This window comes from Syngnathus scovelli, chromosome 3 (genome assembly GCF_024217435.2).
Source record: "Syngnathus scovelli strain Florida chromosome 3, RoL_Ssco_1.2, whole genome shotgun sequence".
In the NCBI taxonomy this organism is placed as follows: Eukaryota; Metazoa; Chordata; class Actinopteri; order Syngnathiformes; family Syngnathidae; genus Syngnathus; species Syngnathus scovelli.
Genome location: NC_090849.1, coordinates 22,238,107 through 22,262,505, shown reverse-complemented (window position 1 = coordinate 22,262,505; position 24,399 = coordinate 22,238,107). Strand labels below are relative to the sequence as shown.

At 46.4% G+C, this 24,399-nt stretch overlaps 4 protein-coding genes and 1 long non-coding RNA gene across 13 annotated transcripts in view; 3 read left to right on the top strand and 2 right to left on the bottom strand.

Moving 5' to 3' along the window:
• Positions 1-90: 90 nt before the first annotated feature.
• On the top strand, positions 91-9,492 carry slc39a14 (solute carrier family 39 member 14). Of its 3 annotated transcripts, none has more exons than XM_049763257.2 (9): positions 91-342; positions 3,328-3,641; positions 3,980-4,157; positions 5,295-5,464; positions 5,934-6,056; positions 6,271-6,414; positions 6,596-6,842; positions 7,031-7,215; positions 7,555-9,492. In XM_049763257.2, exons 2-9 carry the CDS (start codon positions 3,354-3,356, stop codon positions 7,705-7,707), a joined length of 1,488 nt encoding a protein of 495 aa, XP_049619214.1. In that variant the 5' UTR covers positions 91-342; positions 3,328-3,353; the 3' UTR covers positions 7,708-9,492. The 3 variants fall into 3 exon arrangements, with proteins under 3 accessions (XP_049619214.1, XP_049619215.1, XP_049619216.1); XM_049763258.2 differs by lacking the exon at positions 5,295-5,464 and adding an exon at positions 4,556-4,725; XM_049763259.2 differs by lacking the exon at positions 91-342 and adding an exon at positions 370-2,091.
• Positions 9,493-10,221: 729 nt separating this feature from the next.
• ascc2 (activating signal cointegrator 1 complex subunit 2) lies at positions 10,222-17,228 on the top strand. Its single transcript, XM_049763136.2, has 19 exons — positions 10,222-10,400; positions 10,790-10,878; positions 10,939-11,097; positions 11,525-11,698; positions 11,960-12,089; positions 12,161-12,228; positions 12,678-12,791; positions 12,874-12,986; positions 13,079-13,153; positions 13,421-13,525; positions 13,605-13,673; positions 13,752-13,826; positions 14,218-14,452; positions 14,548-14,744; positions 15,064-15,183; positions 15,364-15,600; positions 15,983-16,070; positions 16,581-16,672; positions 16,757-17,228. Exons 2-19 carry the CDS (start codon positions 10,795-10,797, stop codon positions 16,926-16,928), a joined length of 2,307 nt encoding a protein of 768 aa, XP_049619093.1. The 5' UTR covers positions 10,222-10,400; positions 10,790-10,794; the 3' UTR covers positions 16,929-17,228.
• A 12-nt stretch (positions 17,229-17,240) lies between these two features.
• Positions 17,241-18,461, bottom strand: rnf215 (ring finger protein 215). The gene is given in 6 exon segments (XM_049764093.1): positions 17,241-17,442; positions 17,509-17,540; positions 17,543-17,624; positions 17,627-17,743; positions 17,924-18,165; positions 18,455-18,461. Coding segments are annotated over 6 exon segments (576 nt in total). The 3' UTR covers positions 17,241-17,346.
• Positions 18,462-18,738: 277 nt separating this feature from the next.
• LOC125993940 (protein unc-13 homolog B) overlaps positions 18,739-24,399 on the top strand; it is a 43,314-nt gene continuing 37,653 nt past the window's right edge. For 3 of the 7 annotated variants that reach the window (XM_049762967.2, XM_049762968.2, XM_049762969.2), the window contains exons 1-9: positions 18,739-18,997; positions 20,797-20,826; positions 22,081-22,180; positions 22,248-22,365; positions 22,432-22,555; positions 22,924-23,000; positions 23,108-23,168; positions 23,764-23,799; positions 24,140-24,332. In XM_049762967.2, the coding sequence (XP_049618924.1) occupies positions 18,976-18,997; positions 20,797-20,826; positions 22,081-22,180; positions 22,248-22,365; positions 22,432-22,555; positions 22,924-23,000; positions 23,108-23,168; positions 23,764-23,799; positions 24,140-24,332 (761 nt within the window). In that variant the 5' untranslated portion in view covers positions 18,739-18,975. The remainder of the gene's footprint in view (positions 18,998-20,796; positions 20,827-22,080; positions 22,181-22,247; positions 22,366-22,431; positions 22,556-22,923; positions 23,001-23,107; positions 23,169-23,763; positions 23,800-24,139; positions 24,333-24,399) is intronic. The other 4 variants (XM_049762971.2, XM_049762978.1, XM_049762966.2 and 1 more) reach the window with 4 other exon arrangements.
• LOC125994233 (uncharacterized) lies at positions 19,487-20,291 on the bottom strand. The gene is made up of 2 exons (XR_007490543.2): positions 20,117-20,291; positions 19,487-19,903 (listed from the first exon to the last, which is right to left on the bottom strand). It is a non-coding gene; the product is annotated as an uncharacterized lncRNA (long non-coding RNA).

The following is a 24,399-nucleotide window of genomic DNA, read 5'->3' as shown; positions in this document are numbered from 1 at the left end:
ATGGTAATTATAATATGCTTAGAATATAATTTTAACATTTCAAACTGGTGACAGATAATGCAGTACCCGAGTAAATCGCGTGGCGTCGTATGTGACGTTACGCCGGAACATAACTCCAGCGCTCTACCATGCTCCCTTCTGAGCATTTGATTTCAACTCAATGGGCAGAGCAAGGAGGACAATGAAGCGGCGGAATCAAACCATCAGCGCTCTCTGACACATTCCCGCTCAACCACCGTTCGCCTGCAAAATCAATGCGATATCGCCGGCGTGTCAGTGGCACGGCTGCCGTGGAGTCGAGCTGACGTCAAAGCTGCTCTTGAGGCAGCATCCGCGGGCAAGGTAGGGAAGCTAATGAAGGACTGAAAGCTAACGTACGCTACCTGCTCGCTAAGCTAGCCACACAACGCCAACTGACATTTAAATAATTTTAAGACATCGCGACGGGAAACAAAAATCAACTAAGTAGTCGTGATTGTGGTCCACGCAGGGAAAGGTGTTCCTTTCTCTCCGTTCATATCAAGGGAGGTGAATGAGTGAACATCAAAGTCCTTACGTGGAAGTCAAGATCACGTTTGTCCCTCCTATTGGAATACTCCTCAAACAACATTAAAAAATGCCATCGACTGTTATTAAACTCCTCCCATAGTCAAATATTATTGGTTTTGGTCTAATAAATAACCCGAGGATACAAATGTGGACTTTAAATAGATGCAAATGAAAACAATCACACAAGTTCATTTTCAATACAGGTGCAGTAATCCCTCGCTATGTCGTACATTTATCGCGGCTTCAGTACATCGCTGACAAAAAAAACCAAAAAAAATTCTAAATTGAGGAATTAGGCACGCAATTGCCAATAGAAGGCGGGGAGTGCCCACACAAAAGCAGTAAGTACAGTAAGTACACTTGTACCTTGTTATAGAAAAAGTTGTTAAAATAAGAGTTCCGAAAACATATTTACAGTATTGTACCTTGTTATAAAAAAATCTTATCATAATCAAAGAGTTGTAAAACGTATTTACACTTGTACCTTGTTATAAAAAAGTTGTTATAATAAGAAACACATTTACAGTGTTTATACTTTAACTACGTACATCTACATGTTACAGACACAACACACATATTTTTTTACATTATTTTCTGTATGTCATTTATACTAGGTATTAATATAGTATTTACATGTTTGAAACTATTCATGTCCTAATGATAACATATGCACTTATATGGTTTGATATACATTTATTGATACACCAAAAATTTATGTATGTTAAAAATGAATCACGGGTGGTCTTGGAACCGATTAGCCGCGATAAACGAGGGATTACTGTAGTACCACTCTTAGTACTCCTGAAAGAAATGTAACATTCTGTGAAAGGCCCATTAACAGTGAAGCGGTTAAACAATTGTGGGTTTGGCGTTAAAGCGAGAGAAATACTTGGAAGACTAAAAATGTAAAAACTCAACATTTCCCTCCATAGCAAAGCTTGTACGTGTGGCACTAATTTAGTTTTTTTGTTGGGCCGGAGGGTTTTATTTTTATGTCTTTTAAAACAATAGCCACCTTTCCAATCAAGCAATCGTATAAAAATCAGACGGATTAATGCAGCGAGTGTTTCAGTAGCCGGGTTAATGTAAACGCAACAGTGGGCCCGCCGGGTTCAAGATAGCCCAACTACTCTGAGAAATGGCCGCTCGAGGCCGCACCTCTCGTTTTACTTGGCGGTGGCATGCTGCGGGGCAAGCCTTTCATTTCACCGCTTTGTGTTTGCTGAAGCGGGGCGGCAGCTAATGACGGCGCTGCCGATGATAGCTGCGAGGCGACCCGATAATTAGGGAAGTGGGCGGGGTCGGGCGGTGCGGCGTGGGGGTTGCTCAATCACCCTGCAGATACAAATGAGATGAGGAGTTGATGGTACGCCGCAGTGAGAGTTGAAGAACCCTGTGGTGCACTCTGCAGGCAAAGTTTCGCATCAGCTCGGAATTTGTTTGGCAGTAAACTTTGGCATCTTCGAAACGGAATTGCTCCTCGTCCGCGCTGCATTGAATTCCGCCGAACGGGATCGAGTCCACTCGCCAGCGAAGCCCAAGGTAGGACATCTCGGTGGCGCAATGGCTTTTTTCCTCCAAGCGCCTGGTAGCCACTCAGCTTGGCTATCGGAACGGACGGCGTTATCTGCCGCGCTCCCCCAAACAGGCCTTGTACTCCTGAAGGCTGGTGACGCGCGAGGTGACACGCCGAGCGTGCGATTGACCTTCGTGGCATGTTGCCGCCGTCACTGTTAACGACCGAACGGCGATTCCGAATTTTCTTCAATGTTTGGGTTCTTCTGCTTATGTTTACGATATTCCTCCCAATTCCAGCTCCGCCCAACGGTACTGCTTTAACGGCCGCGCTGAAGACTGAGCCTTATCGCTGACCTCAGAGAAAGACTCGATAACCACCAGATAGCCTTCGGCTGGCTGAAGGTTTCCCTTGCTCCTCCTCTCCGGGCGGCGTTCGTTTGCGTGTTTCCATCCAGCGTTCCACTTTTGTGAGGTCGAATCATAAGTGTTCTTGGAAATGTTGCAAGAGAAATCCTGAAGCTGTTCCAAGATCGAGATCTACTCTATAAAGTGCTCATTTGAGAAGATATAGCGGTCGACCAAAAAAAGCTTGCCCGACGGGTCATCGCATTTTTTGGGGCCTAATTAAGGTTCCTTGCCAGGAAAATACAAGTGTCAATGTTTTCCCCCGACAGCTTACTGCGTTGCGTCTCCAACTGCAGGTGAGTTAGACATTTCAAAGCAACTAAAGAAATAAAAAGTAGCTTCGTACAGTTTCGAAAAGTTAACATGTCGGTATTTGCATTTTAATATGATTTTTTTTCAATATGATTGTAAGCAATCCACACTCAAATGCGAGATTGCTGCGGGCTGTGTGCGATGCGTCGACTTAGCTCATTGGTTGAATCGCTTGTCAAAGACGACCCAATTGGAAAAAGATCACAAACTAGTTCACTCTGGCAGTGTTGGTGAAAAAAGTCAGGATGGCGCTTGCTCAGCGCACCAGTTGAAGGCCGCCCTTAGTTAGTTTGTGAAAACTGAACTCTTGAAAAGCACGATCAGTCATCAAACCGGTTGACGGCCCGTGCGCACGCAACACGACTTTGTTTACTTTTGGGCTCATTTCAATAAAAACACACCCGAGATAATTAGGCTAAATCAAGATTGTGGAATGGTGGCTACTCAGAAAATGCGGCTGCGTCATCGCATGGGGTCCTGGAACGTAACGTCCCCCCCTCCCCGACACCCCATCTCTTGTGACTTTTTCCTTCTCGTCGGCAGGTAGAAGCGCAGCAGGCCCGGCAGCCATGGCCACCTTTCACCGTGGCATCCTCCCATCGCCGGCCTTGGTCTCGCTCCTGGCCTTGATCTCGCTGCTTTATCAAGTCGCGGCTCAGGAGGACGTTCAGAGCCAGTCCCCAGCCCATGTTCTCGAGGACCTGCTGGCCCGCCACGGCGACAACGACTCTATCACCGTGCCGCAGCTGCGCTCCCTTCTGGCGCTCCTCAGCCGGGGCCGTGGCAACGCTGAGGCCGACGAGCTACGCCAGGATGTCACCGCTGCGACCGTCCCGCCCAAATTGAACAACTCCAAGGTGAGAGCAAAAGAAGAGCCGTCGGGTTCCTAAACCACCTGGCTTCACGAGTCAAAGTCGGAGGCTTGTTTTCGACTTAGCTGGCACTTTGGAAAAACTACAGATGATTTAGGTCACCGACTCGTGTCATATTTCTCCGGCTTAACGTCATGAAGAATTGCCGTGGGGCCGTCGGTTGGAGCCTTTCATGTCCTGCCAGGAACACAAAGTGACTGATCAGGGTGAAGGTTGTGTGCGATTCACATGACTTGAGGTCCTGTTAGGAATAACAACACGTGCTGACTATCCATCACACTCGCTCTTGTCATTCCTTTCTATCTTTATTTTGCATTTTCCAGTGCTTGCCAGAGGACAAGCTGGCCGTCTACAACATGGGCGAGCAGTCTCGTCTGGACGGGCGGGGCTTACGGGACTTGTGCCCCACCATGCTGCAACAGCTGGATGCCGGCGCCTGCCGCGCCCACGATCGAGCCGAGCCGAGCGGCGACACCTCGCCGAGGCCTACCAACGCCGAAGGTACGACGTGATGCCCGCCGCGGGCCCGTCTCGTCAAAGCAAACTTTAGTCGGAAGCGACTTGAAAATGAAACGTAATCAAAATCACATGGATTCAAATTTGATATTTTTCGTTTGTTCAAGAGAAAGAGCAAACGGGTTGAAAGCCTTCAATGTGACTTCTCGGCTGCCCGGTGAAAACCATTCATCAACTTTGAATTGGTTCTTTTCACGCTGACTCCGATTGCAGGTTCTCTGGAAGGTCTCGTGCCGGAAACCGGAAGCAACTCATCGTCTGATGTTTTTGTTGTTTTTCTTGCAGAGCGTTTCTCCATCAAACTCTTTTAAGAGGCAGGCTGTAATTGAGTCAGAGTTTGTGTTGTTTGTGTTTAATGCCTTGGTGCAAACCTCCTTCCCCAGTGTGGGGCTTTTCTTTCCTGAGTGTGTCTGTGGTCAACGTCTTCGCCCTCACCGGAGTCTTCATGGTGCCCGTGATGAAGACGCGATACATGAAGCACGCCTTCACCTTTTTCATCGCGCTGGCCATCGGCACGCTCTACTCCACCGCCGTCCTGCAGCTGCTCCCGGAGGTTCGCCCCCCCCCCACGTCCCACATCTCACCGCTAGGTTGCACAAGGCGCTGGAGGGCTTCACGTCAAAAGTTTCACACAGCCCTCAGACTTCCCCGGGGCTTGACTTTTTTTTCCTTCCTGCCTTTGTTTGTTCAATGGTGGCTTGTTGCACGGGTTACTGTCTTTCCCCCACTACTGTGAAAAAAAAAAACCCGGCCTCTCATTTGGCCATGAATGCAAGTCTGTATGCTCCTCTTGAGTAATTAAGGGTAATTTGAAGATCCTATCCCCAGCCCTCCCCAACCCCTTTTGTCAGGGCAAAGGTCAGAGCGTGCTGCAAACACCTGAATGGACAAAAGCATCACTGTGCTCGTGTGGAACTGCTCTCATTCTTGTGTAGTAACTTAACTGAGCAGAGTATGAAAGTGGCGCTGGAGGCGCGCAGTCAGCCTGCTGCCTCACCGAGGACGCCGAGGCTGCCGGCGCCGTTCTGGTTCCCCCTTTCCGCAGTGCGATGACTTTACGCACTTCACTAACAAGCACTTCTGTCTCTCCCCCCCCCCTGCCTTTTCCTGCCTCGGTCTCAGTGTGGGGCTACGGGTTCCTGTGTGTGACGCTCATCTCGCTGTGCTCGCTGGTGGGGGCCAGCGTGGTGCCCTTCATGAAGAAAACCTTTTACAAGCGTCTGCTGCTCTACTTCATTGCGCTGGCCATCGGCACGCTCTACTCCAACGCCCTTTTCCAGCTCATCCCTGAGGTAGCCGATTGCCACAACCAAATCCAACGGCAGCTCCGCCCTCAAGTTCCATTCGGTTTAAAACGAGAACATCCGCTTCACGACAAAGTGGACGTGTCGCTGGCGTTCAGTAGTTGCCGTCACTCCCCACGAGTGCCACCTTGCGTCGTCATCATGACTGACTGATTTCAAAGTCCAAGCAGCAATTTTGCATGTTCTCCGAACAATGCTATTGGTTTCCCGCTAGCCCGGACCGCTCAACTACAACAAGGAACAAAGCTAGGACGCGCTAGCGCCAATTGCCCAGCGAGAGAATCGATCGGCTCGGTTCCGATTGCCAACAGTCAGATTAGAGTCGTGAAAGTACCGCTTGGTGGCGCTCGCTGATGTTTCAAGATTGCCGCAAAGGAACAAGTCGCGGACTCTGCGACGGTTGCCGTTGCTCGCTCTGGGCCTCACTCTTTCTTTGGTTTTTCTTCCCCTGCTTCAGGCCTTTGGTTTTGACCCCATGGTCGACTTCTACGCCTCAAAGTCTGCTGTGGTCTTTGGAGGCTTTTACCTCTTCTTCTTCACTGAGAAGATCCTGAAGATGCTCCTCAAGCAGAAGCACGAGGTGAGCGGAGGCAGCGCAATGCTGCCGCGCATGCAAGCGTTAGCACGTTTGCACACGGGCGCCAAGTTTCTGGGCATGCCACACGTCTGAAGCTGTGCGCTCTCAAAGTCATACATATTCAGAACTCGCAAGCTCTCAGTCAAAAGACAAAGAAAGTCTCAGTCAAATGATCCAGGTTCTTCTCTGGACTGATGACCGGTCGTCCGCCCATCAGGGTCACGGCCACAGCCATTACTCGGCCCCGGGCAGGGACGGCGAGGAGGGGGAGAAGAACGGCCAAGTGAGCGGCGGCCGCGCCGTGGGCAACATGGACGCCGGTGAGGGCGAGCTCATGCTGCGCCCCTCGCAGACCCCGCAGGTACCGCTTCAAAGTTTACAAGATCACTTTTTGCATCTCCTTCAGGACTCGCAGCACGCCTCTTCCTAAAGAAAGCACCTTAAAGAATCAAGAATCATAAACAAAATCTCGCAAAGTGGCTCCAAAAGAATCTCATAGTACTCGCTGAACCAATTTTTTTTTTTTAATCCCTCAATCTCAGGAGCCGCCGAGCACAGAGGGTGGCGGGCGGGCCAGCGGCGGGCGGGCCAGCGGCAGCGGCGGCTGCCATTGGCTAAAGGGAACGTCGTACTCTGACATCGGAACGCTGGCCTGGATGATCACGCTGAGCGACGGGCTGCACAACTTCATCGACGGCCTGGCCATCGGTGCCTCCTTCACCGCTTCCGTCTTTCAGGGCATCAGCACCTCGGTGGCCATCTTGTGTGAGGAGTTCCCTCACGAGCTGGGTGAGTGCCAAGTCCACGGCTCTTGTGTTTTTGAAAAGTATGACATTATGCTGTGCTTGCAATCCTGCCATCTTTTTTGAAGCCAACTCTTTTCCAGCTTCTTTGAATTAGAGAAACTATAAACCGCACCTGAATTATTGTCTCATTTGGTTCCTCTTTCTCGGGCGTGTCTCCGGGCCATCCTCCAGGCGACTTTGTCATCCTGCTGAACGCCGGCATGACCATCCAGCAGGCGCTTTTTTTCAACTTTGTGTCGGCCTGCTGCTGCTACCTGGGCATGGGCTTTGGAATCCTGGCCGGAAACAGTTTCTCCCCCAACTGGATCTTTGCCCTGGCTGGAGGCATGTTCCTCTACATTTCTCTGGCGGACATGGTCAGTACCCGCTTGAGTGACATTGAAATTGTCACCAATGTACTTGTCTGTAAAAGTGGGGCCGCTCGGGGAAAGTGGAAGCAAAATAATTGAGGGCTTACTACCAAAAAAAAAAGATGTCAATGAAATCACCCGCAAAAAGCCTTGGTTGAGGTGATTCGTCGCCATATCTGTAGAGAGCCTATACAAAATAATGACATTGGATTTGCGGTTGACAATGCTTTTCACGTCGTATTTGTTTCATTTAACCACAGACAGACAGAAAAGGCGGAAGACATTGTTTTGGGGTTTTTTTCAGGGCCGCGGGCATCACCTGACTCATTTTGTCTTTCCCCGCAGTTCCCCGAGATGAACGAGGTGAGCCGTGAGGAGGAGAACGCCGGCGGCGCCAGCTTCCTGCTCACGTTTGCCATCCAGAACGCCGGCCTGCTGACGGGCTTCGGCATCATGTTGCTGCTCACCACCTACTCCGGACAGATCCAGCTAGCCTAGCTGCCACGTTGCTTCCAGGACATCACGCGAGTGGCTGGCTGGCTGGCCGGCTGGCTGGCTGGCTGGCTGGCTGGCTGCCTGACGCTGCCAGGAAGCCTTCGGGATGTGGTGAGAGCACACTGTTTGGTTCCTGCGCCGTTCTTCCTCCTTTTGGGATTCAGCTCCCAAAGAAAACAGACTGCAGGCTATTTTTTTGTCTTGTTTTTTCATTGTGTTGAAGAGGAGCAGCCTCAGCCCTTCTTCCATCTTTAAAACGCCGGTCAAACTCCCGCTTTGTTTTTGGTTTTCAGAAGGGTAGTATTAAAACATGAATCTGCACTTTTACAGAAGAACATTGTGAAGCTCTGCTCATTGATTTAAAGTGACGGCACCGACCAAAGATTTGAAACGGTTCTCCTCATGGCTAGATTCTACTTCTTCATTGTTAAATTAAAGGTTTAATGACTTACTAGATGACTTACTGCACAAGCAACTTGTTTGGAACTTTATTCATGACGTCATTCTCCGTTATACTTTGTGCGTGCGTGCGTGCGTGCGTGCTCTCACCAGCACTTAGTGTGGAGGCCAAAATGAACAACATGCATCAATTGTGATCTCATTTAATTCAAAGTTAGGCAGTTAAATTACTTACACTTATAATTAATTCCAATGTGCAACCTATTATGAATTATTTTCACAATCGAATGAATGGACAATTTACTCCCATTATGTCATGAATGAATTAAAATGTGGATTCATAGAGAGGTCCATTTAAAAAAAAATATATATATATATATATATATATATATATATATATACAGAAAAAAACCCTGTTATTTTTCACTACTAATTTCTTTAATCATTCAATGATCAGTTGAATTCTAAGGTTTGAATCCATTACTGTTAATGATAGTCGCTTCGTATTTATTTAATTTGGGCATCAAAAAATGATATATTAGACTTAAAACTGTGTGAAGATGCAAACAAACAAACACACACTTTAGTCACTTAGTGGAGTGGGTGTTTGACGAGGGTTGTTTCCAGAGAGTTGCTGACAATGTTGCATCCTTGAGCAGCAGCAGAACAGATTTGATATCATATCAACAAAATGGAGGACCAAGGGTCCAGCCAGCGTGGAGATTTTTTTTTTCTATATTTGAAAAAGACAATTATAATATTTAGCAGAATACGCATTCCGAGAATCGATTGATCAGCAGATTAATTTCAAAACTGTATAATGAATAAAAACGACTTTTTTGGGTTCAGAACATTCACTGTAGTACAATATGTTGTCCTTTAGTATTTAACTTTGCAGTGGATAGAAACATCTGCGAAACAAAACACCCAATTTAGATTTTTTTAAATGCTATTTTCTTAGTTTTATGTGATGTGTAACAATAAATAATTAAAATGACAAGAATTGATTTTTTTTTTCAATCAATTTTAAAAATGTCAGCTGCAGTAGCATTATGGTAATAAATGGATTTTGAGGTCAGCTCCATCGTTGCTGCTTCTTAACGACAAAAATGTACACGGTAGAATATTTAAATGTGTGTATACAGGCCTGTGTCAGACTTTGATTGTGTTAACGGGGAATTCCATTCAACTGGGTTGATTGTTCACGTTCGCAAATGGTTAGAAAAAACAGATCTTGCTAACCCTAACCCCTAACCCTAACACCCCCCAATTCTCTTTCTATTTTTATGTATATAAAAAAGCAACAACAACAAAAATACAAGAAAGGCAAGGCTATGTGCTATTTAATCTGACTTTATACTTGACCAATAAAAGTAAGATTTTTCCACGCATGTGTGTGATTATTTGTTTTATTTTTTGTTGCATTTGGTAATGAATACCTTTTAACGATTTCACTTTGTAGAGCATAGTGCTACTTTTATTGGACCTTCCTATTTAAATTCACTTCAACATAAAAGATGTAAAAAAAAAAAAAATTGTTTGTTTTGGTGTACAATATGTATATGTAAAGTAACTTGAAATATATTTATAAGTTATATCTAAAGATATACGTATTTATTCGTATTTTGTAATGTTTTGTGAGTGTTTTTAATGAATTATTTTTAATAGATTAAGACACAGACGTGCCTCTCGTATCTATAGAAATGCTTTTTGCATATAACCAGAGAAAACGTATCATTATATCGGCAATTTTCAAATTATTTGAATTAAGGCATTTTTGTATTTTTTTACAAAGCACATAAAAAACATTTAATTTGAATCTGAAAAAGTTAGTGTATTTTTTAAAAAGCACATAAAAAAAACATTTAATTTGAATCTGAAAAAGTTTGAAAAATTCAAATCCATCTATCCGTTATCTGTACTGCTTATGTAAAATGTCGACATGTCATGCAAAATATCAATGGTAAACTCAAGGGCGATATTTTATTGTCAGTTTTGTCATTTTTTATTAATATTCAAAATGGCCTTCTCTAAAGGAAATTGAAATCCAAACAACGCACAACTCCACCAGTGCACACTAGAGGGCGGTAAACAAACAAGCCCTCCTGTGTTGCCACGCACTTTCTGGAAGAACAAAGACGGTGCCGTTCTTGGTGCGCATGTGTGAGTTCCGACAACTGACAGACGACAAAATTAAGAAAAAGTACCAAGGTTTTTGAAAGTGAAAATATCCTACAAAAGCGGCGACATTGACACGAGAATGCCTCCCGAGATTGGCAGACACTGACTGTAAAGAGGTGGGTGAATTTATTGTTTCTCTCGACATGTGTGAAGCCACGTAAGGCTAACACCTAGCTGCTGTCGTTAATTGTCGCACTGCCATCAAAGGTGATTCTAACTTCGGTGCTACACAACTTTCAATTCCAGGTTAATGTTTAAAATATAACATAGTAACCCCCTTCACGTGGAGATGTGAAATTACACCTGCACACAGCGGTATTAGCAAAGTGTTAAGAAAACATTTGCTTTTGGACAAAAACAGGTATCCCCAAAAAACAACAAAATATATATATACATGATTTGGTTATTCAGATTATTATTTTTTAATTTATTTACATGGGGCTACTAATGTGTTTCTTTGCAAATACTATAATGTACAAGTCATTGATTTTTCTATTTTGAGAAGAAGCCATGGCCTGCGCGAGGGTCCCATTGGACGAGCAGCAGGTGATAGAGCGAGACGCGCTGGGCAAGGAGCGCTCGCTGGCCGCACTGGTGAGTGGCCGTCCGCTCTCTTGTTGTGGTTAGTCCGCCATCATGTGTCTCTCTGTTCAGCACCCTGACAGAAAGGAGGAGCGCCTCTTCGTGCCTTACGTGCCACTTTCGGCTGACGCCTGTCCGGCCGATGCAGAGGAGTTCCTGGAACGTGGGCGCTTCATCTTGGAGGATCTGGAATGGCTACTCGCGCTGCCGCATGACAAATTTTGGTGTCAGGTGAGAGGTGTTGTCTAAGCAACCCACATTCACTTTCTTTCAGAAGTCCATCAGCTTAGCTTAATGCTAGCAAACCCATCCATCCATCCATCCATCCATCCATCCATCCATCCATCCATCCATCCATCCATCCATCCATCCATCCATCCATCCATCTTCTACCAGTTATCTGGGTTTGGGTCTGATTAAGATTCTGATTAGTAGAAAAATATACCTAATGAATAAAATCACTGTTTGGGTCTGCTGATGTTTGCAATGATAAACACATGAATTACAGGCAGAACATTTGACTATTATTATTTTGTTACAACAGAGAAAACACCCAGTAAAATCTTTATTTACTCATTCATTTTATGTGAAGGTTTAAGAAAATAATTTGAATTTATCAAGTAAACAAAGCAACAACATAAGAGTTTCCTTTTGTCAGGTCGTGTTTGACAGATCGCTGCAGAATTGCTTGGACTCGTACGTCCAGCACGCCCCTCGCGGCCCGGATCTGGCCTCAGCGCCCACGTTTCCGGCGGTGGCCCAGACTCAGCACTCGCTCCACCATGCTGTCTTCTTGACCTTCCTCAGGATGTCCACGCACAAGGAGTCCAAGGTGGGACCATCCCAATAATGAAATACATTCACCAGCTCCTTTATTGTGGCAAATATATCCAAGAGCCACCACCGCTCATCCGAGTTCCGTGCCATCACTTGCACCATTCTTTTTCCTTATGATCATTTTGTCTTGAGTTGAGAGCCCAAATTTGAGTCACAAGTAGAATTGCGAGACTGCTTAAATGTTCATTCAATTCACCTCTTGACATTGGACTGCATTTTCTTTTTAAAAGTCCACAATGTTCTTCCTGTTCCTCAGGAGAACTTCATCACGCCCGCCGCGTTTGGGGAAATCCTCTACGAGAACTTCCTGTTTGACGTTCCTAAAATGATGGACCTGTGCGTGCTGTTTGGGAAGGGCAACGCTCGGCTGCTGCACAAGATGATCGGTGACGATCACCACCTCACATTGCTGATTGCTTTGTGGACACCGTGTGGATTATTGCATCCTCTTGTGCAGAGAACATCTTCATTCAGCAGCCATCTTACTACAGAGACCTGGATGACACCGTCCCCACTATTTTGGAGGTGAGACTATAGTCTGGGTCGCTTTATGAAACACTGTGAAGTAGTTTAAAAATGAAAAGAAAAAGGAAAAAAAGTGATACTTGATGATCATCGTCACACACACATCTGGGTGTGGTGAAATTTGTCCTCGGCATTTAACCTATGTGTTTTTGTTTTTTTTTCCTTTTCTATATTCAAAGACAGTTTCAGTAAGTAGAGTTAAATTGAACTGAAATCAGTTGAGTGCGGGTAAATCAAGAGTTGGAATAAGTTTGAGCTTCATTGAACTAGTTTATTTGGATTTTTTCCATTTTCATCATACAACCTCAAATTAAATTGAAGAAAATGCACAGCTCTAAAGGGATTCCGTGAAAATGGCTAAAAGGGCTAATCGGATGTCTATGAAACAATTGATTGTCGCACCTTTGTACTGTGCCCTTTTTCCCCTATTTGCACAACGACCCATCAAGGTGTTAGACACCATCGTGGAGAAATGCGGCCTCCGCTGCGACGGCGCCACCGCTGCCCAACCCATGAAGCTCAACGGCCACAAGCAGCCCACCGCCGTCAGCATGACTCAGCGAGTGAGGCCGCCACACAGGAAGGACATCGGAGGCCGCTTGGCCTCACCTGGCGTACATTGGCGTGCATTTCTGCTCTTTGCAGGACTTTGTGGACATTGTTCTGTACCTGTGCGACGCAAGCAGTACCTTGCACGCCTTCCTGAGCGTCTTCCCCGCCGCTTGCGCCACTTTCCACTCGCACGGCTTCCTCTGCAGGTAGACAGACGTACGCCGGCCACAGGCCGCTTCAGGTCACGGGATGCCGCCGTCACGCTCACGACGTCTGGTGTACTTTACTCTCGCTGCAGGCTGACTTCTTTCTATGAGAGCGTTGTGCCCGACCTGGAAAATGCCTTGACCAAGAGGAACTTTGAAGATACAAGGTGTTTGGCATGTCTGAGCGGCTGCTTGAAGGCTCTGCTATATCTTCTGTTTTCATTCAAATCGTGCGTTTCTGGGGCTTGCGCTGTGAATGCTTTGAAAGTGCAGTTCAGTTTTGCATTTTTGGCAAGCATGTCTATCATAGGTCGGCACACAAAAACATGCCATGGTGGAAAAGAGTCAGGCAGTGATCCACTTTTGGGTTTCTTTCAAAGATGCACATGCATACGTCGCCTACAAGCCACCTAATGCTGGAAACCTCTTTGCAGTCTTCAGGAAGACATGTGGCAGAGGTTGTCCCACTCGCGCCGCAGGATGTTGGAGACTGCTCACCTGCTGCTACACCACGCCTGCCTGCAGCCGATTCTGGAGGGGTGAGGCTGCCGCGCAAGCCTTCACGCCTGATGCACATGCGCTAAAGCTAATGCTAACAGGAGCGCATTTGTCCCGCAGGGCGGAAAACAAGCAAGCATTTGCCGAAGAGCTGCTGCAACACTTCACGTCGTTTTTGTCGGAGAAAAGGTTGGTAGCTTAGCACTTTGAGCATTTCCTCAGCTTGTATTTGATTTGTCATGCGCTTATGTTTTGTCGTCCCGTAAGGTTTTTGTGCGATTACGACGAACTGTTTCCCATTGCGGACGATGTCAGCCTCCTTCAACAAGCCCTTCCTGCCATGTATCCTCTCGCCATTCATGTTGCAAACAAATCCGTAGCATCCAAAATTTCCAATGTTAGCAGCAAAATTACCCTTCAACTTTAGCGTCTACGTTAGCTTCAGTGTTAGCTATTTGAATTGTCATCCAACGTCATCTTAGAGCTAAACAAGATCGTTAGTTTCCAATACTTGATTCTGGAGTTTGCTTCCACCATTCGTGTCGACTTTAAGTCCTACTGTCAGCTTTTTGAATTGGCTTCCAACGTCACCAGTAATTAGAGGTTAAAAAATAAATAAAAAATAGCTTCCCAGTGTCAGCTTCTGATATCGGCTTCTGACGTTAGCCAAGAAAAGAACGTTACAAAAAGGAAAGGTACAAATCTTATCGAAGCCTCAACTTGCGCATCTCAGCGATGAGACCAGGACGTCCTACCTGCTCCATGGTGTCCACAGTGTCTGGGACAGCGTGGGCAGACGCAAACCACCATGCACGGTGTCCCCGTCCCAGCCGGCCAATCGGGGAGCGCCGGGCGAAACCTTACTCTCCATCGATCGGGATGTAAGGGAATCAGATGGTGGCAGAGTGTGTCCGGGGGGAGCTGAGGCCACAAATCGGATGCCGGACGCCCCCCGTAAAGGAACCAATGTAGGTTCTTCACCCCAAAGAAAAAAAGAAATGGTCAAGAGATCCCTCCAAGAAATCTCCAAGATCAGCTGTCTGTTCACCTCCCACCACCCCAGGGGGACATTTGTCCCGTGAGCGAGGCAGAGTTGGAGTCGCTCGTGTCGTGCATCCGGGACCTGCTGCCTGACCTGGGTGAGGGCTTTTTGCTGGCGTGCCTGCGGGAATACGGCTACAACTCGGAAGTGGTCATCAACAACATCCTGGAGGGGCGACTGGCACCTGAACTGGACGTGCTGGACCGCGCTATGCCCAGGTCATCCCACGCAAACAGCAGCACAGTCTTTTCAGTAGAATCACACAAGTGAGAGAGTTCAGAATAAAATGCAGGTTTGCGGAACAAAAGCAAGCAGTAGGAAGGTCAGCTGAAGCAATTACATACATACAATCCCCTATTTACCATTTATAAAATATGTTCTCGTAGGTTTTGAAATTTGAAGTGTGCGCTTATCCTGAAAAAGTCCAAATTTTAAGGAAATATGTCTAATCAGTCGAAACCTTTACTTTTGCACAAATGGAAACAGAATAGCTGACCATGTTGGGACTTATTGTCAATATGATTTTTTTTTTTTTAGGCCGGTGAAAGAAGAACTCCCTGCCGTCTTGAACAGCAGATCCAACGTGTATGACGACGACGAGTTTGATGTCTTCCGCAGGGATCGCGTGGACATGACTCGCGTCTCGAAAGGAAGGAGGTGCGAGACGGCTTAACCACGCTGTGTTTTCAAACCATAACTCCGGCTCGAAAGCTTGCTTTGAAAAGCCAATCCTGGCTTTAGATTCAAATTTGAAGCCCTATTATAAATTTGACTTATAACACCTAAACAAAACCCAAACCCTTGTTTCACATATTATGGCAAATGCCCCCCCAACAGGAAAGGCGAGAGCATGATGGAGCTGCTCAACGACAAGCAGCACATATCTGAGCAGCGCGCTCGTTACCAGGCCTACCAGACGGTAGTGGACGAGGTGCAGCTGCAGGCGGGAGACGCGGCGGGGGCGGCGGCTAGCTACAGCACAGGCGACGACTACGATGACGAGTATGACGACACGTATGACATGAATCAAGTGGGAGCCAACGACCTGGACGGAGACAGCCTGCTGAGCAGGAGGTACAGTACACTTATGAATGGCCTTAAAATTGAACCTTGTGGAGTCCCTTCAAACAGAACATGGCAAATGTAGAGCTGTGCTTCCATCTTGTGGCAATTATGGACAATTTCAGTGTTTTTTTTAGGGGGGTCAATGGTGGTGTAGATTAAAAACAAAAAAAAAAGCCAAACAGGTGCATTAATAGTAATAATAATAATTTTTCATTTAATTTATATAGCGCTTCTCAATGACCCAAAGACGCTTTACAGGGAATCAAAAGGGTGGGGACGTATGGGGGAGAGACAATAGGATATTCCATTTACTGTTTTATTTTCAGCCTCAGTTCGCTCATTTTCATGAGTGATCTCCACTCTGATGCTAACTGATGAGTTTCCACTTCAGACCTTTCACGGTGCCCCGAGTCCTCCAGAGAGCAAATAACGCTGAGGAAGCAGAGAATGACGAAGAACAAGAGGACCAAGCACTGCAGGTAAGACGAGATGTCTGGAGAGGAATTCATTGCGTGTCTTTGGATTGTTGATTATTTTGACGTTTCCAGAAATTTTAAATAATTTTGTGCCGCTATGAAAAACCCAATCTTACTTGAAATTCTAACTCTGGCTTGTAAGCCTACTTTGAAACGGTAACCCAGGTTTGGAAGTCCGACCCTGGCTTGAAATTGACACTAATTTGTTTAAAAGTGCAACCCAAGCGTTGAGACTTTCAAATCCTAACCCAGGCTTTTGAGACTAACTTGGAACCCAAAGACTTGTTTGAGACCCTACCTAGGATTGAAACTCCAACCTCAGCTTGAAGCCCCAATATGAGACTTTAACAAAAACTTCAAACCTTAAATTGTAACCCTATCCCAGGCTTTAAGTCCTACAATGACACGAAGCCAAAAATGTTGTTTGAAACCATAGTCCTGGTTTGGAACCCTACCCTGAACCTTGCTGTCTCAGGCTTGAGCGCCTCACCCAGTCCCTGATTTGTCCCACAGAGCAACATGAACAAGGACCAGTTCATTCAGGACCCGGCGCTGCTGAGAGCGCGAGCCGAGGCCAGACGAGCTGGCGTGCAGCAAAGGAAAGGGTGAGGCACGCGTACGCACAACTCACAGCAACAGACGCGCACGCGGCTGCCATTTATTAAGCGGCGATCGATCTTCCTCCTCAGCATCCAGCCGGAGCGTCCCAGCCACGTGGTGGGCCGTTCTAAAGGCCAGGGACAGACGCTGGACACATTTCTGGACAGACGCAGGAAGGAGGCCAACAAGGGCCGCGGGGCCAACCACAACCGGCGTAACATGGCCGACCGCAAGAGGAGCAAAGGTATGATCCCCTCGTGATGGGACCTTCCCCGAAAAGAAGCGGACTCCTCTTTTGTTTCATGACTGAGGCTCCCATCTTTGGACAAATAATGGATGTGATTGGAAACCAAAGGAGCAAAGTAGCCAGCACGTGTTTACTTTGCAATGAAAAAGCAAAATGTGGCACCAAGTGGACGTTTATTGCATTGACTGCTCTTGGGCGTTTGCAAATCACAAATTGATGATTTTTGTACACAAACCTGACCTGTCAGCACTTTGTAACCGCAGCACATGAAAATGCTTGCAATAAATACTTGAATAAGGTCTCCACCCCCAAAACATGAGGGCTACCCTTCCTTTTAGCCTTCCATTTATTTGGCCTCCCTGCGCGATGGCAAGATGGTGCCGGAGTTTGGTGTTAATGGCTTGCTACGGCGGACGCAATACTGTGTCACACTCAATTACACAGTGGGCAGGTGTGATGCAGCAGCAGCAGCCAGCGATCCACGCAGGCCCGGTGGTACTCATGTCGGCACAGCAACACGCGAAAGTGCTGCGCACGTGGACGCTGCATGTCAGCCATCATGTTAGAATCTCCAAGTAGCTTTGCCCGTCTCACCTGGTTGCGGTTGAAGGGCTTCGAACAGACGGACGGCGCAGTTGTCGGTACGTTTTGGTCCGGACGGAGGTCATGATCTTCAGGAAGTCCCGCTTTGGAAGAGATTGAAGGACATGTGGTCGTCGAGAAGCTGGCGGTCGAGATCGTGCCGGTGGGCCTGCAGGATGACGCCAGTGCTGAGGATGAGCACCACCTACAGGACGGTGTCCCACAGCTACAGCAAGTACTTCTGCACATGCACACTTAGGACCAACCATTTGGAAATGACAATAATCGGTTTCATTTTAGGATTCTTGCCATCAAAGTTTAAAAACAACTTCAGTCGCTCCTCAAATGGTTTATATTTTATAAAAGGCTGACTTTTAAAAAGAACGTCATGTTAGCATGGTGCATGTATGCAAAGCAGCATGATGGTCTGAATCTGAGTTGGTATGCAGATGATGCCCTGCCACTCAACATAGCGGCCACCTCTGGAGAGCCTGCAACTTGACCACAGTGTCATTGTGGCACCCTGCCCCACAACACACACACACACATGGTCAACTATTGACTGTCCTCCAGGGCTCCAAGAGCCGCTATAGCCAATGCTCACCAAGTTGTCACGTAGGACATTGGTGAAGGTAATCTTAGTACTCACGTGGAGGCCCCTAGTAAATACTGGTCAAATATTTCAAAAAAAATACATTTTTAAAAGTAAAGAAATTTGCAATTCTAGTAATGACACATGAATTTAATGCACAATTTGTCTTTGCGGGCCACATAAAATTATGTGGCGGACTGCATCTGGCACCCAGGCCTTCGGTCTGACGCCTGTGCTCTACAATGACAACACACTGTACAATACATTTGGATCGTAATTTGTGTTTAATATGCTGTTTTTGCTGTCTGTGTAGTTGTATCATTGTCTTACATATGTACTTAAGTAATGTCAAAATGTACACCATACGTGTCATCACACAGGCACAAGGAATAATGAAAATGAGTCAAACAGAACTAAATACAATTTGAAATCATATATATATAAAGCATGTATTCTTTGAAATCATATATATATATATAAGGCATAGGCATGTATTATTTCCCATGATGACTATACGTACAAAGGTACGAAAGTAAATAAAAACCGTTGTAAATAAAAAGACCGAAACCATTTGACGCTACAATTCCCGAACTGAACCCTGTCGTTGAACGCAACACAAGAGCCGCCCAGCTCGTCGGATTTGATCCTGCCTTTTAATCGGTTGTGCGCGTGCGTGCCTCGGGCGCACACGCACACACCGTGAAAGCCGGTGTCAGTCAGTCAGTCAGACAGTCAGTCAGTCAGTCGTAAGCGACGATAATGTTGAGTTTTTTTTAGTCCCACTTCGACTCAACATTGAATGGCGGGGCATGAAGGAGTGTGGAGGCTGTGGATGTGCAACAAGTGACTGAAGAGACGCAAGTCCCCCAAAGAAGCCGCCTGCTGCGATGTCGCTTCTGTGTATCCGAGGTGAGTGTGTCCACCTGGACCAAGTCACCGGTAGAATGCAGTTCACAACTCCGATTCGCGATCCACCTGTCCGGTCTGCAATTTTCGTTGTTATAAAAGAACACACCTGGATTTCTGTGTTAATATACAACTACTATGTTTGGTTGTGATTAAAACTCCTATTACTGTGGACTCCTCAGGGGATGACCATCATTCAATCATTCATTCTCTTTGACCGCTTATCCTCCTCACTAAATCGGTATTTGATCATTTTTGTTGAATATTTGGTATGGGGTGGTTGCATTGGCATCAGCTTATCGACACATAGAACAAAAAATAAAAGTGGCATTGAGAAGCCACGCTCATGTCCAATCGATAGGCACAATGCTTTCTGACTACGTTTGCAAATACGCATTTGCATCCGCTTATCAGCACAGCTTTTCCATGAAACAAAACTAAAGTCAAAGTCCTCGGCCTCGGATGCTTGACAGTTGTTGAATAGGACCAATGTGCCAACTGAACACAACACATCTTTATTTATCTCCAGTAGCGCTTTCACAACAGCTATGGCGCGTTCCAAGAACATGCTGCATGTTGATTAAACCGACATTTGGTCATTTTTTCTTGTCGTCGCTTTGTCATCTCTGTGGACGCTTCCACGTCAGTTTTGTGTGATGAATGCCCGAGGCAAGATGGCGCCGCTGCCCAACTCGTCCGTTCTGGGCCGATAGTTGCGAGACTGCAGCTGGGCCCGGTTTTGGATCAATATAGATGTCTTCATTGCGATTGTCGGCAACACACTGATAACGTGTGTGTGAAACGTTTCCTTGCGGGGACAAAGAACGTCAATCTGGACAAACCAGAAGAACAGCATCCGCGTAACACTCTATCTTCCGTCTTGGTCAAGCTTCTCAAGGTTGGGGGACCCTGGGGAAAAAAGTCAAAAATCAACTCAAAATACAACATCACAAAATGCCTCGTACTTAAGTTCCTCCACGGCATTCTTTTGTCTGTGGCATTTTCTGTGAGGTCAGTCTGAAATCGTAGCATTTCGCACAGAATAAGCAAATGTCCGACATTTTGAGGTTACATTGACAGAACAAAAAGGGGAAGTGGCAGGTGAGGATAGGAAATGAGCACCTGAAAGTCAAGTAAGAACAGGAAGTGAGCAGCAGGAAGTGACAGGTGAGAAGAGGAAGTGAGGTCGCAGCAGGATGAAATAAACAAGGAAGTAAGCCTTGTGCGTGATGGGAGGGGCTGAGCGGGTAATCCCGCGGCCATCTGCCGCTGTTGTGCGCGTGCTGGAATGTCGAGCTTGCACGGGGCGGTGCTCTCACGATAATGCCGCTTGCTGAGCATCAAAGCCGTGTCAGTCTTTCCCGTTTTTTCCCGCCACCGTGAAGGGGCCTTGAGGATGTTGGTGACAAAAAACGGACAATGCGAGAATGTTACATTCCCGCCGGTCTGACCTTCTGTCATGAGCCCCGCCCCCACCTTGTGAAAGTATATATTTTACTGGGCCCATGGGCCAGCAAGTCAGCAGTTGCGAAAAGCGTAACTCCCTTTACCGTTCTTCGCAGCTCACTAGGACACTTTATTCCTCTCTCGTCTGTTCTTCACCCCTCAAACAAAAGGTCAGCGTGGATTTGCACGTAAACCTCATTGAGCTAACCCCTTCAGCTTTAATTGGCAATTAACTTTTTCACACTAAAAGTCATGTCACCGTTGAGCTTGAGTCAGCTTGATCTCCCAACGCTCATGTTTGTTGGAGCAACAAGTTGATGTTAACATTTGCTTTCTCTTTTTTTTTTCCCCCACAGTGAAGAAAGCCAAACTTGACGGGCCTACAGGTGAGAGCTCTCTTTGCATTCCTCCTTTTTTTTTTTTTTTTTTTGCAGCAAGCAGACACATCATTTGAATAATATTGAGTACCTCCGCTTGTCCCGCATGTCTCTGATTTCCAATTCCTGCTCATTTGCTCTTGCGTGTTGGCAGAAGAAAAGATTTTTCTCTCTTCCCTTACAACTGGGTTCTACTTGATGGGTGGAATTGCAACTTGTCCTTTGGAGACTGGGAGACCGGTGCTGTCCACTGCGGCAAAATGCTTCACCGGAAACTCAGATTCAGTGGAGCGTACAAGAAGGAGAAAAGAAAGGGAGGCGCCCCAGTCTGCTGTTCCACTTTAGAAAAGCCAATCTGATTTTTGATAATACGCGATATGTTTGGTCGCGGACGCTCAAATCCCAGAGGCGGAACGGGATGTCCCTGCAGATATACGGCCCGGAAAATGTGTCACTTCCTCAATTAGTCTGGCAATCACTCGGATTTTCTCTGCGTCCGCTGTGGCCGTCGCTTGTTGAATCCTTTGCTCGCTTTCACAACGAACACGCGAACTTCAGTTTGAAAACGCAGCGCAGCCCTTAAGGCCAGTTTCACAAAGCCAAATGAAATTCGGCAAACATGGCTCTCATGAGCAGACCCACAAAAAAAAATCTCAAGACCCCTTGGCCAAAATGAACTCAATCGTTTTGGTTTGAAATTGAGTGCCGGTGTTGTCGACACCTCCAAGAGTCCATGTCCATCACGCACCAAAGAGTCTCAAAAGACCAGGTCCAAAAACAGAAGGGAAGACTGCTACTTTGGTTTTAAGCAGCCTTTTCTGGGTGACTTTTCTCATCTTTAAGACTCCATTGATCGTGTGCAAGTGAAACACTGAAAACCGTTTTCAAGAATGCAGGGATATATTATCGTGAGTAGACCCACCAAAAAAAGCCCTCTCCCAAAACAACACGGCAAGAGTACGGAATTGGTTTGAAACATCCATGTTGGGCTCATTCACATGCAGTAAATATGATTTTTTTTTTTTTTTGATCAATTTTATTTCGAGCTTAAAAACGGGAAAAGATATTGGTAAAATATAAAAGGAAAAACGACAGGACATAAGAAAATGTCCCAAGCAAGTCGTAAATAACTTAACAATTAGGACAGCTCGAAAAGGAGTACAAAGAAGTTAAGGAACTTTTCAAATCCTACCTCATTGAATTCATCCTAGCCGATCCCTCATCACTGCTAAGTAAAAAGTTTTTTTTTTTTTTTATCTCCAGATAAGTTCAACGCCTACGTGACACTAAAGGTGCAGAATGTGAAGAGCACGACCATCGCGGTGCGCGGAAACCGTCCGTGCTGGGAGCAGGACTTCATGTTGTGAGTCGAACACTGATAAAGCTGATGCGCCGCTTAAGATTGATTATTTTGCTTATTTGTTGTGTAGTGAGATCAGCCATCAAGATGCCTCCCTGGTGGCAGAATTGTGGAACAAGGGTTTAATTTGGGACACTTTGATAGGCACGGCGCTGCTGCCCCTCGACGCCATTCGACAGTCCAACGAGGTTACGCACGCACGCGTACGCGCGCACACACACACACGGTCCGCCAACGTGTTGCGTGTGTTACAGGAGGGTCCCGGAGAGTGGACTTGTCTGGACTCGGAGGTTCTGATGAGAGCAGATGAGATCTTTGGCACCACCAAACCGACTGCGCACCAAGTGCTGCTGGACGCACGCTTTGAGCTCCCATTGGGTCAGTTGCCCAAAATATTTCAAGCGCTTTTTAAACCACAAAATGTTCAGGAAAATCAAAAACTCTTTCACGTGTCAAGCGAGGCTGACGCTATATGCCCAATTGGTCAGACTGGCATCGAAAATGAGGCGAAAGCTCACTTGCGGGTGGCGGGGTGACGCGCTCCCTGAGGCAGACCCGCCGATGTTTTTCCAACTGAATTTGTACACCGGAATTTGCAGCTGGTGATTTTTCGCAAATGAAAAGGCTACACTGATTGATTGAAAGTCAAAAAAGTAAAAGAATCCATTGGAGTAGATTTAGAAATAAACATTTCAAGCCTGCGTTAAGGGTTTTATACAAGGGGACCGGATCGGATGTTTTTGCAGACATTCCAGAGGACGAAGCTCAATATTGGACTCGCAAACTGGATCGCATTAACAACATGAACATGGACGAGCGGGACGTGAGTTCAAGTCTCCTTTTGTGCATTCTTCTGCTACCTTCAGGCCGACAGCGCTCATTACAGTCGTGCCGATGACGCTTAATATGAAATGTGACTTTTTGCGTCAGTATCCGCCGCATGACGACACCATTGACAGAGGACGGGTGGCGTCCGTGCCCTCGCAGTGCTGTGAGTAGCACATTTCCATCTTCATCTTTCATATTCACAATTCGTACGGACGCTTCATTAGGCACAAGTCACTGCATGAGGTCCGCCACAATTCATGCCGGTGTACGTGTCTATTCCAATCATCATGTTTGCATATTTTACGTTGGCTTCTGTCGCTTTTTTTTTTAACAAACGTATGACGTCATAATGTAGTTTTGGCTTCTCCCAAGTGTGAAGAAGAGTTAAACGCAGTGAATAACAGTTAAACTTTTACTATTGTTTCAGATCAGCCTGTTTTGGTTTTCAAATTTAGGCTTAGGGTGTTTTAAATGAGGCTTAAGGTTTCAAAGAAGCATTTGGCTTTTAGATTGCAAGGACAGTGTTGGCTTGGAAAAATCGTTAGGGTGTTAAGCAACGGGTTTCATGTGTGTGTGTGTGCGTGCGACTTCTTTTCTTCTCTTCTCTTGCTCCTTCATTTGGAGCGAGTGTTGCATAAAAGCCATCCCTATCATGACCTCATCTCCTTTGTCGTCGTCATCATCCTTTTCATCCGTAGTCTTGATTTCTCGGAGTGACTTTTCTTGTTCTTGTGGTTTCCCTGCTTGCTGATCACCAGGCAACTGGGCTTATTTTGGACGGACGGACCAGCAAAGTACGTACACAGAATTAAAATGAAGGTTTTGAGCCAGATTTTATGACGAGGATGAGGTTTATGATTTTAAGATGGCTTAGGCTTTGACATGAGGCAAATCATGGTGACAAGGCAAGACTAGAAAGTTTTGAAGTTGCAAAACCCGTTTTTACCACCAGAGAGCAGTATTTATCTAAATGTACTTTTCATCTGTGGCGCTCAGTAGTCTGTGTTCTCACTCAGAACTTGATGAGCTGACTTGGTAATTTATGCAAACTTGACAAGGAAAAAAAAAAAAAACTGACTGAATGGCTGTTACCTTTTTCCCAAAGTGTTGTGTACCTGGTTGTCTTGAACACAGCTTTCGACGATCACGACAGCGCTGTGGACGACCATGACTGGGAAGCGGCCGTCCGAGCGCCGCCTCCACGCTATCACAACTCCCCGCAGACCAACTCGTCGACCCACCAGTACCCCATCGGAGGCCGGGTCCAGCGCCAGCAGCTCTCGCGGGGCAGCTTTGAGATGGAGCGCCCAAACCTGCGGAGTTTCAGGTAAACACAAACCGCCATGTCTGGGTTCTTTTTCCCCCCCTCACTTGATGCTTTCTTTTCTGTCTTC